Source organism: Parasteatoda tepidariorum, chromosome 6 (assembly GCF_982258835.1).
Source record: "Parasteatoda tepidariorum strain Cologne lab strain chromosome 6, Ptep-v5.0, whole genome shotgun sequence".
In the NCBI taxonomy this organism is placed as follows: Eukaryota; Metazoa; Arthropoda; class Arachnida; order Araneae; family Theridiidae; genus Parasteatoda; species Parasteatoda tepidariorum.
This window is the reverse complement of record NC_141760.1, coordinates 75,137,441-75,149,493: the sequence shown is the minus strand read 5'-3', so window position 1 is coordinate 75,149,493 and position 12,053 is coordinate 75,137,441. Positions and strand designations below refer to the sequence as shown.

General features: G+C 28.1%; 1 protein-coding gene and 1 long non-coding RNA gene across 3 annotated transcripts in view; both read right to left on the bottom strand.

Moving 5' to 3' along the window:
• Positions 1-752: 752 nt before the first annotated feature.
• The window catches only part of LOC147808143 (uncharacterized), a 35,548-nt gene continuing 24,247 nt past the window's right edge, over positions 753-12,053 (bottom strand). For both annotated transcript variants that reach the window (XM_087166060.1, XM_087166058.1), the window contains exon 2: positions 753-1,367. In XM_087166060.1, coding sequence (XP_087022186.1) covers positions 986-1,367 — 382 coding nt within the window. In that variant the 3' untranslated portion in view covers positions 753-985. The remainder of the gene's footprint in view (positions 1,368-12,053) is intronic.
• Positions 6,425-11,575, bottom strand: LOC147808145 (uncharacterized). The gene is made up of 3 exons (XR_015434739.1): positions 10,722-11,575; positions 8,346-8,492; positions 6,425-6,610 (listed from the first exon to the last, which is right to left on the bottom strand). It is a non-coding gene; the product is annotated as an uncharacterized LOC147808145 (long non-coding RNA).

Below are 12,053 nucleotides of genomic sequence, written 5' to 3'. Positions count from 1 at the left end.
ATTAATATATTAATTGCTGCGTTTTAATACTTTTTTTTAAAAAATTTAAAAAACATAAAAACTCAAATCATGGAATTTTCTTTCCCTTGAAGTAACATTTGGAAAAATTGAAATTCCAACTTCAACTACTCGAATTTCCTACACTAGAGTTTGGTGTGAATTGGATAAGGAATTATTAAAACAAGTAACTTAAAGAGATTTGGATTATTATGAAACTGAGATTTCATTCATTGTTAAATGACAACAAAGTGTAATATCAGCTCCTTGATTGATTTCTCAATGAATATGTAACATTAAAAAATTCTTCTACTTTAATTCAGATAAAATAAACACTATCCTTAAACTACGGGATCAGATAAAATGTTTTTATAGGAATAATATATAGCATTAAATAAATGTCAGATTTAAACTTATAACACTGTAGCTTATGGGACATTTTTTAAGTTGATGAGTGCTAAAATAAGTAACAAACTTCTATGTAAATCTCGGGAAATTTATTATTATTACAGTTCTGAATTAATATAAGATATCCTAAGCAAAAATTCACTAGACTGCATAATCTGTGTGTTTAAATGTGGCAAGATTGTTAATCTCGCGCTAGGAAAGATTAGCTAATAAACTCTTTTCTCGATAAATTATATTGAATAAATTATAAATGAATAAATAGTGCAGTATCAAATCTTGCAATTGGAAAGTTTAGCAATAAATCAGAAACAAAATAAATTTTTAAATAACCACAGTACAAAAAAATAAGAATTAAAAAATTTATTGAAATCTTTAAAAAAGAAACTAACTTACTATACACATCTGCTTTTATATATTCTTCAATATAATTCAAACAACATTACTCAAATAACATTTCCCTCATTCATTGCATAGACCGAGTACTCTTATATCATCGCGTGCAAACATGGGTACGGGATTTGGTTTGTTAATTAAAATCGCGTTCTTTAAAACACCTATTTAACCCCCCAATTTTCTGCGTCTATGGTACATCTTTTTTTGCACCAATATCTTTAGGTTTTACCCATTTGTATGGATTAGGCTTTTGCTTTTCTAATTTCTCGAGCAGCAATCGGAAACTGTTGGGTTGCTCGTTCTCCTTGTTCTCGAAGAGCTCTATTTTTCTGGGACCAATGTGTCGGTAGATGCACTTCAGATTTCTGCATGCGGCATTATACTTGCAGGTTGGATGCTGGAAGTGGCACTTTTGACCCATGCGGCACTTCGGAAAAAATCGGCACCTGGGAGTTTGCTGAAGTTTCTCGGTTTCAGGACCTCTTTTCATACTCTTGCTGTTTTTAGTAGCAATATCTTCAACCGCTTTTCTCTTTATCTGTTGAAAGGGTCTAACAGGTGCAGAGATTCTGAAAAAAAAATATAAACAATTAAATCAAAACACTTCATAAAAAAGCAATGTATCAGCAATGGTGTCATTAAATTACGCCGTAAAAAATTTCGAAACTAATGGCAGTAAGAAGTACTGGCACTCAGAGAGCTGGTGCGTTTCGTAGTAAAATATTTCGGGAAAATATTTATATACTGCAAATTTTGTAATAATATTTACTGTAAAATCGCTAAATCACCGTAATTAAATAAATAATTCTGTTAAATTAAAGTGATTCCATAAACTAATGCATAAAATTTTATTAGAAGCGTAATAGTCTGTTGGTTTGGTAGGGCGTTGGAACCATGTCCGAGAAGCAGTGAGCTCTATCCCAGACTAGCGAAGACTCCCCGTGTATAGTAAATGGCACTGTCAGATCACTAAAACTTCCAAGTTCCCATAACAAATCAGTAACTCTAAACTCTAACTAATCGCTTTCTGATTTAGGTCAAAATTACGATCTGTGGATGTATGAATTGGTTCATCCTTTAACACGGGCTGTGACGGAAGTGTGGGGCTGAAGTCGTGTTCTTTGAAATAGATGGGGCCACTGAAAACAGGAAAACGCACCATATGCCTTGGTTGGTTTCACATAACACATTTGCTGGTATTTGGCAGGTGGCATTAGAAGCAATAAAAACATATAATTTTGCAGTAACAAAGGATTTTACAGTAAAATGGATTTTGAAGATGAATCACTAAGGGTGCCAGTAATTTTTACCGTAATTCCTTTCAGAATTTTTTACAATGTACGCAGCATTTCCAGTGTCCGCTTAGTTAATTCTACATGACACTTTTCTTGAACCCATTAGAGAAAAAATCACATATATGGAGTGGTTCAAAAACTGCATGATTCGAAAAAATTAACGACATAAATTTATTTTAAGAATTCTTTTCTTAAAAATTTTACTTTAATGATGGGAATTTTAAAGTAAGACTTTTAGATCAAAAAACTTAAGCTTAAACAGCTTAAGTGGTATCTTGTTTCGCTTATAACCTGATATAACTTGACATCTGATGACTCCAAAAACTATTCGCCTATATTGCAAGTATGAAAGAGAAAAAATTCACAGAAATAATTCAGCACAAAATAGTTCATAGAAATAAAGCACACAATGGTTGTTACACTGTGAAATTTTTTTAATTCAATTACGATATAAAGTACATCGTCTGTGCGTGCATCAGCAGTGCAATCCAAATTTAACATAAAATAAGATACTTAAAAATCTTACAGTAATATTCATTTAATTAAAGTGATTTTACGGTAATTATTACTGCAAAATTTGCGATATATCAAATTTCTTGTCCCGTAGCATGCTCCAGTAAGAGTGGATTTCATGTTAAAAAGTATCAGCACCATGAGTGGTGGTACTTTATACCGTAATTTGATCCAAAATCTCTTACAGTGTACTGATTATGGAGTATTTGCTGTTTATAAGCATAGTTAAATGGATATAAATCTTTTAAACTCATTAGTGAGAAATTTCGGATTTTTAAAAACAATTTAAAAAATTCAACTATGAGTCATAAATATTTTTCCAACATAAACTAAATTGAGATATTATCTTCTAGGTTTCATCTTTCACAGCTGTATATTATGGTTCTGGTAAAAAAAATTTATCCATTAATTCATTTACTAATTACTTTGCAAGAAGCAAATTTAATAAAATCTGTAATATCTATAATACATCTGTAATAATACAGGGTGTAGGCAAAATAATGGAAGCACTTTTATACTACAACATTTTTTTAAAATTTCTTCGAATTATTTTATAACTTTAGAAGTGTGTAAATCATATGATTTCTCATACATACCAATAAGCTTTAAAGCTTTTTTTAGGTCTGAAGGACTGACAATGGTGAAAAAAAACGGGAAAAATTTGCTTTTGAACACCCTATACCAAACAATGAAATAACAATTTTGTATTTTTTTAAATATTTTAGTTCTTATATACAATGGTTGCATAAAATTTAGTAATCCTATTTATAGATATATAGTTATTTTATTAATTATAAAAACTTGTTTTTTTGTCTTACGTTGTTTTCCTATAACTTCAATAAAATTAATCAAAATGTTTAGAGAAATTTAAAAGTAATTACAAAATGTTTGCTTTACAATTTGAGAAAAATTCGCTTAAAACTGCACAAGATATGAGAAATTAAAGTTGTTTTTCTTTTGTATTGCACATGAGCGAGGATATTTTACATTCTTTTTTCACAATTTTGTAGTGAATCTTATTTGGCAACTAATCAAAAGTCTTACTTGAATATCTTAAAAACGTAAAAAGTTCCAAGCAGTTTTCTAAGTAGCTTTTGTACTTTTTAAAACATTGCCCAAAATGATCAGGAGTCTTCTCCAATTTTACTTAATAATTTTAAAGTCATAAAGCAATTTTTTTTAAAAATGACCATATCTCCATAAATATTTGAGTCAGGCTTACGAAATTTTGGGTAATTATAGTAAGCTAAAATAACTGTCACAAATTACAAATCTATTGCTTTATTTTTTGGCACAGAATGATTAAAAACATTATTTTCGGTTTATAATATATTGTCTGTCCCTCAATCCATTGAATTTCATTTACATGTAGGAGAAATTATTACTTTAGTAGTGTTTAGATCCTATAAGATAATTTGATTATCCGTATCAACGTAACAACGAATAAGAAAATTTTTTGAGGAATATGAAAAAAAAAATTTTAGTATAAAAGTGTTTCTATTATTTTGTTCCCCCCTGTAACTTCTTAAGATCATATGTTGCATAATTTTAGGTTTTGGTAGTTTAAAAACATCTTGCGTCCTAAAAATGGACGATATTTTTCAAATGAAGGAAAACAGCTCCTTAAAACTTTTTTTTATTTTAGTATTAGCCCTGTAACTTCAGTATACTTTTAGTGTGACATACTAAATATTATTAAAGAATGGTGATTTAGCTATTAATGGCCTGAAATCGAAAGAAAAAAAACCATGAAAGTGGTAAAATGATGGAAAGGCAATTAATCGACGCAAATAAAAATAAAATTACTGAAAAAGAAGTAAAAATACAAGCGAACTACCTAGCCAATATTATTAATGTTTGATAAAAATAAAACCAACATTTTAACAAAGAAGGATGGTTAGTACTAAACTTATCTATCAAAAAAGGATATAATCTTGTGAAAAAGATTTTATTGTACTTTCTATATTCATTTTCTTAAATACTTTATCTGGAACAATTTTAACTAACAAAAAAAATGTTTAAATTTTTTTTTTAAATTTGCAGAAAAGCACTGTCAGCTCAAGTATCAGCATAAAACTGTTTATTTCTCGTAAAAATATGGTTTTTTTATTCCTTCAAAAAAACGAGTGCTTGTTTTTTTTACCAGATAAGTACTGTTATTTCTGAAAATTCTGTTATTTCAATAAAAACTTCCATGAAAAATGTATTCCTGCATTCTGGTCAGTGCATTCCAAGAGCACCATACGTACGACCATTCTCCACGACGCTGAGATTCGAACCTGGGTCATCTATACTACCGGAGCTCTAGGCGTCTCAATATGAAGAAAATCTTAAACTGTTTTCATCTTATATGTTATTTCAATAACTAGTTTAAGTGTAAAAAAGTTTAAACTATAAAGGCCTACCAGAATAAAAATGTATGGTAACTTAATGCGCCAAAAAATTTTATATTAAAGAAGTATATAGTTAAAGTATCGATTTAAAAATAAAATGGGATCGCAGTTTTATTTATACGATGTTAATATCATTAAATATTTCCTGAAAAATAAGAGCAAATATTTTTCGATACTTCTCTACGACTTTCTATACTTAATCGTAAAATGATTTGAAAAAGAAAGAGTAATTATACAGTGCGAAAAAGTGCTTTGCAAATATACAGAGAATGTATGCAAAAATAACAGGAAGGTTTTACAGTGAGCGGATAACAGTTGAAAACGGAAACAGTTTCTTAAACACTTTTTTGTCCTGTTAAAAATAAATTTTTGTTCTGTAGCGAAACGTTTTGTTTTGTCTTTAGTTTATAGCGAAAACGATATTTAAAATATATCCCAAGTAGCACAATTCACAAAAACGATATCGTAAAAACTTAGCTTTGAACATTGTACAATATCGTAGCGAAATATTGTACAATATAAAAATGGACCCCTTTTATAACGTATATTCAATATTGCAAAACAATATTGTACGATGTTGTAAAAACGTTGGGGAACGTCGATCGACATCTCTCTGCATTTACAAACGTTGTACAATGCCGACCGACATCGCCAACACGATATTCAAAAAACGAATGCTGCGGAATGCCGACAATCGCCAAAATTACGTTATTTGAGAAAATAAAAATTGGTTTTTCATGCCTGCTATATTCATGCCTGCTTGTAACCTGGAAAAAGCTGATAACAAAACCGTTCTAGCTTGTTTAAAATTAAATTATTTGTTATTACCAAAACTTATAGAATTTTAAAGTTAAAATATTAGTTATTAATATTTAATAAGTTTGGGTAGGCAGGTATATTTTATTACTATTCTAGAAAATAAGCTAGAAAGTAAATAGTTTTGTTAAGATATTTTTTCTCTTTTTCAGGTTACAAGCAGCCATTTATACTGTGAAATAATTTTAATATTTTAAGTGATTTGTGCAATAATTTTTACAGCATCTATATTTTACTATGTAGATTAAAATTACAATATGTTTAATTTAAAACTATAAACATTTTTGCTGTGACGTTTTAGTATTATATAATCTGTATTTTACTAAAATAGTATGTATGGAAAACAAAATTCCTTATCTTCACAGCATCATGTTCGATTTTAAGAAATCTGATTAAAAAAAGCAATATTTACACTGATGTTGTAATAATAAAATAACAGGAGTCACTTCCTCAGATTTCTGATTTAAAATAGGGTAAGCATGGTAGAATAAGCTGCGATTTAATTTACATATAGCCTTTGTCCATTTAAGTGTAGCTAAAATATCTATTAGGGCATGAACAGTTGTCAAATGTGTCAATGAAATATAATTTTTATTAAACAGTAAAGAATAATATACTAATTTCTATAATTTATTGTATTCTTTAATACAATCAATTGTTTCTAAAACAAAACTGTGTCAGTTGAGGCAAACTTAGTCTTCTTGCCTTCCCGGTCGTGGACGGTGGCAAGAACTTCACCAAATTTTTAAGCTTTTTCTAGTCTGCTAGTTTCTTTAAACAGTCTGAAGGTAGTAGCTGAAAAAAAATGAGACATGAGCTGTGGTTAATTTTAATATTTTTAAATTAAAAGACAAATAGTTATATTGAAAACATTACATGAACTAAAGTAGACATAAGCAAAACGCAAGTACTACTAGCAGCGTTTATGCTAATCCCTAGGTTGATAATTCTTTTGTATACAATCAGAGCAGTTTTTATGTTTTCAGGAGCACTGGGCCTGCTTTTATATGGGGGTCCTTTACGAGTAAGTTTATAACATAAGGAAAATATTATATTTTATAATATAACAGTTGGAAAAAAGTTTTTCTTTGAATAATTTTTAAAAATTATTTAGTCACCTTTCGATGAGGTGATCCAGGTTTTAATTCCAGTATCGGCTGGGATTGGAACCCGGCTAGTCAATACAACTTCCACATCTAACATGTGCTTACCACAGCGCTGATTCAGATATAGTGAAGTATTTTGTAAAGGTACCGCTAAGTGGTAATAAATTTGGCTTGGACACAGATCCCTGTTCTTTAACTATTAAACAAAGTTTCAATTAGCAAACCATAATTTTATTTAAAAGTGAGATTTTTTTCTCTTGATTTTTAATATGACAAAATAAATGCAACAGATTGTGTTTATAAATGTAGTCATTCATCAATAAATAAATAAATATTTAATCTATATATTTTTATATTAAAATATTCATTTTTAATCTTATATCAAAATAGATAAGTTAAGCGAAAAAAAAAAATTTTAAAAATCTATGTGATCATTGGAATTTTTTTTTCCACAAAATTTCTTTACAGAAAATCTGATAATGTCAAAGAGACTATAAACATATTATGAGAAAAAAAATACCAGTTACCAGTTAATAACTCTACTGCCTCAAATAGACTCTGAAAGGGAAGAATGACACTATATCAGGAAAAAAACATCTGAATTCATCAGCCCCCTTTTTTATTCCTTCTATTTTTGACACATTAGGGTAATTTCCTTCTAATATAACCTCAAGCTTTAGAAATATACATTTTTCACTAATAAAATATAATGTAGATTTTAATTCCATGCTTTTATCAATCAAAGGGTAGAATTTTAATTAACATTATTTGAATTTTTTTTTTTTGAAAAAATTCATACTTATTAATTACTTCCTACAGCTATGCAAGTCTATATTAAGACAGCATTAAATGTGCATTTTATCTGTACACATTTAATGCTATCCAATCAATCTCAAGAATAAAAAAGATTTTTAAAAATGTAATTTCAAATGTGTTGGAATATAACACACACCAAGAAAGAAAGTAATTTCAATAACTAAAATTAATTAATGCAGCAATTTATTTAAAATAAATTTTAAAACTAAGAAAAGAAAACAATAAAGTATCAATACTTTATAACACCGTTTTTTAACTTTCAAAATCAATGATTTTTTTTAAAAAAATCATTTGATTTAAATCTTGTATTAAATTATGATTTAAATCAAGCTGATTTAAATCAACAAACCCTGATAGCTAGTAGTTGAGAAAAGACGCCATGAACAACATTACAAAACTTCAAGAGAGATTAACTTTTGAACTTTGAAACATACAATGCTGTAAAATGTAAAAGTATTAGAGTTTAGAATACAAACTATGCAAAATAAAACAGGAAGGATCAGGGTAATCAATTTAAGGAATAACTGATCCATTTTAGTGCAAGATAATGACTCGTAAAAAAGTAAAGTCTTATTACAAATTTTAAAATTCTATGTTTATAAAATTACCCAAGATGGTGCTTGTAACAGCTGAGAGGCTTCCAAAACACTGCTTCCCTTTTCATTCTAATTTACAATATGTCATCGCCAATTCCAAGATGGTGCTGAAGTAAAAGAGCATAAATAGCCTTTACAGATGGTTTCAAAATAACATATCTGAAAGAAAAAAAAAAATATATATATATATATATATTGTTTTAATAACCATTACAAAATGTATCTCATATTTTATCATCAATTAAGATGATATAAGTAAAACGGGCATGGGATTGCTGAAGGAAGGAATTATCTAAATTTTTCATTTTTATAAGATATTATTTATGACTTCAGTCACTTTTCACTGAAAGAGTTATTGCATTAGTTCTTTACTTTGTATATGAGAAGCTTTCAAAGCAATTGCCTTTGCATAAATATATTAAACATTGCAATATCAGATCGTATGTGAACGAATCCAATTATCAAGAATTCTATGTATAAATTGTGTGCGGAGAAATACCCATACCATCAAAACACTTATCACAGTAATATTTGACTTAAGAATCACGTAAGTCAAAATATGTTGCAAAGTTGAGACACATTCAGCTATGGATTGCTTTTGATTTTGATATGTACAGGGTATCTGCGACATTTTAGATTTTCAAATCCCTGACTTTCCATCAATAATTCCAAGAAGTTGTCATGACTTACCGAAGTTACTATTTTTTCCAACAAAAACACAACAATAAATTTAAAAAAGCAATATAATAACATTAATTGAAATGATAGGTATAACCAAAGTTGTTGTACTCTGAATCCATGAGGCAGAATTTTTTCGAGCTATCTGCGACAAAACTCTCTAGCACTAATATCTTTCTGCAAAATACCTTTCATAATAATAAACATGTATGCTGCTAATTTAAAATAACAAAAGCGCTGTGTTTAAAAAAAAACCTATATATAGCTTTTTTTAAATTGAATGTGTAATTTTTATTATAACATTACATGTAACATTTTCACATTTTTGTTGGTAGGCCGGGGGACACAGAAATTATTACCTTCACCTTTTGTAACTAATCATCACAATAAAAAAAAATTGCAAATCATTAAATATGCAGTAGTACTTGGTGAAAAAAAAAAGATTGACGACGAATTCACACGAATCGGTCGCCTCAAATGAGTGTTTCGTTTCTGGATTAGGCTGTTGTATAAAGATATCAGATTTAAAAACTACAGAGAAATCAGCAGCAATAACTGATAAAATTCGACAGAATTATCGATTTAAAAAGTAAATATCCAAATACAAGATTCCAATTTTTCAGGTTGTTTATTGGGATACTTAAAATCCACATGAAAATCAACATCAATAACTGACGAAAATACAACAGAAAAAATACATCAATTTACGCTACTATCGGCGTATATTGAGCCTGTCAAAAAGTTATTATTTAAATGCATGATTAAAATATAACTGGTAAATTTCTGTCAAAAAATAAAAAAGGTAATTTTCGTCATATTTCAAGTCTTTCAGACATTTCTTTAGTCCGAGAGGAGCAGACAAATTGTTATAGTGCACATAACCATAACCAATAAAAGTAAACAAACAATAAAAGTAAACAAGATCTTTGGGAATATCAGAATTGAATAATGTGATATAATTTAATAGTTAACTAACTTCAACTAAAAAAAAAAGAGGAAATTGGCGTAATTCTGGCAAATATATATACACATATCAAAACCCCTTCTGAAATTATTCATAACTTGATTAATGAGCTATTCGATTCGGTAAGTTAAGTAAGATGTAGACACATAAAATTTTCATGATTAAATTCTTCTTTTTTTTGTAATTTAAACATTATATATATATATATATATATATATTAATTAAATACATTAAACGTAATAATAATTAAACATACATATATATATAGATAGATATAGCTGCAAACTTGTACGGTTGAGAAAAAAACTTCTTACTAGCAGCAATATTAGAGATCTTATTAAATCTTCAGTAGACATATTAAATCAATCTAGTACATATACTAAATCTTCAATATAAAATTTCGAGAAAAAAACATTTCAATCTACCATGAAAAATTAATAATTAAAAAATATGCAAATATGATCTATTTGTTAGCTCGCTTAGCTCTTAAATTTTGAATTAGTTTAAGTATTAAAAAATATTTTTCATCGAAAGTACAAGTTGCAGGTGTGAAAAAATATAAACATAAGCATGTCAGAAGGCTTAACACCTCCAAACATACTATAAAATTACGCCAATGTTTCTGAATATGAGAATTGAATAATGTGATATAATTAAATAATTAAGCAGCCTGGACATGAAAAAAAAAGGAAATCGATGTAATTCTTACACAATATATAATTATATATATTAAAAACAGCACATACCTGCCAAGATCAGAGAATTCGCACATTTCAACATGGTGCATTAATTCATCTTCAGCTGGTTTGAGTTTTCGGTCTCGCTTAATCAAAACAACTTTCATTAAACTTACATTATGAGCTAAGATATAAATATTATGAGACGAAATCAGATTTAAATATAAGAAGACAAAAGATAAATAGACCGCAGGTGTAGCGAAAAATGATAAACAGCATCTTAACGGGTTACGGTTGCGAGTGGTTTAAATCGTAGTTTTCATTATTTAGTGAAAACGATCGATGTCGTGACAAAAACACGATTACAATATTGATATCAAATATTGTCCGGGTGTTATGCGGATATCACTAAATTTATATTTCAAATTTATTTTTTAGAATTATAACAATTTGAATTCATTTTTTGTATTTTAAATGATTAATTTTGATTTAAGAACACAATAAAGTTTTAAATCAAAATTTTACAAACAGATTTTTAATGTGAAATCGACGGGAATCGTACAATATCGTACACACAATTTCGATTTTCGCCAATATTGACAATGTCGGTCGATGTAGACTGAAGCTGTTACAATATCCCTGTGCTACTTGGGATACTAACGATATTTAGTATATACGAAAAATCCTAACATAAGCTAAATATTGATAAATATCAACACACGATGAATATCAAAAAGTATAAGCGCAAAAGTAATATCGTCACAAACGATAATATCGTCACAAAATCAGTAAAACCCATCCGTGAAGATGAGAACCTTTTCCTTCACTATAGTATTTCACAGCCCAAGGACATACATAGGGCTATTCTTGTAGTACGTGATATATCAGTAAAGTAGTTGTTATATCTGTATATATTTTACCTCTCTTTTACACCTTCATATTTTCTTGGAAATTTCTTTACATTATAACTGAATTTTGGAAAATAATTAAGATTGAAAATTTTATTTTTTAAAAATTAAAATCACATATTATATTAGTTAATTTTTCATTATCAATTACAAAAAAATCTTAATTAAATTTGACGTAAGTTAATATTTTTTTGACGTAATTGGATCAAAAATTTCTATTCATAAGCAGCTAAATAAATGATCAAAGGAATTAAATCCCCTTCTACATCTTAATGTCACTGTATAAAATTAAAATTTTTTTCAAAAAAGATAAATTTGTGAAAAAAGATTCATTTTTATAAGCTGTTAACCCATTAATTTTCTAAAGTAAAGAAACTATTTTTTTTTGAACGCAATGTAACCACTTTTTCTTATATCCATTTTCGCTAGTAAAATGAAGAAATTTTGTTCCTACAAAGATATTTGACAAAATTTTAACATCACCACATATTTT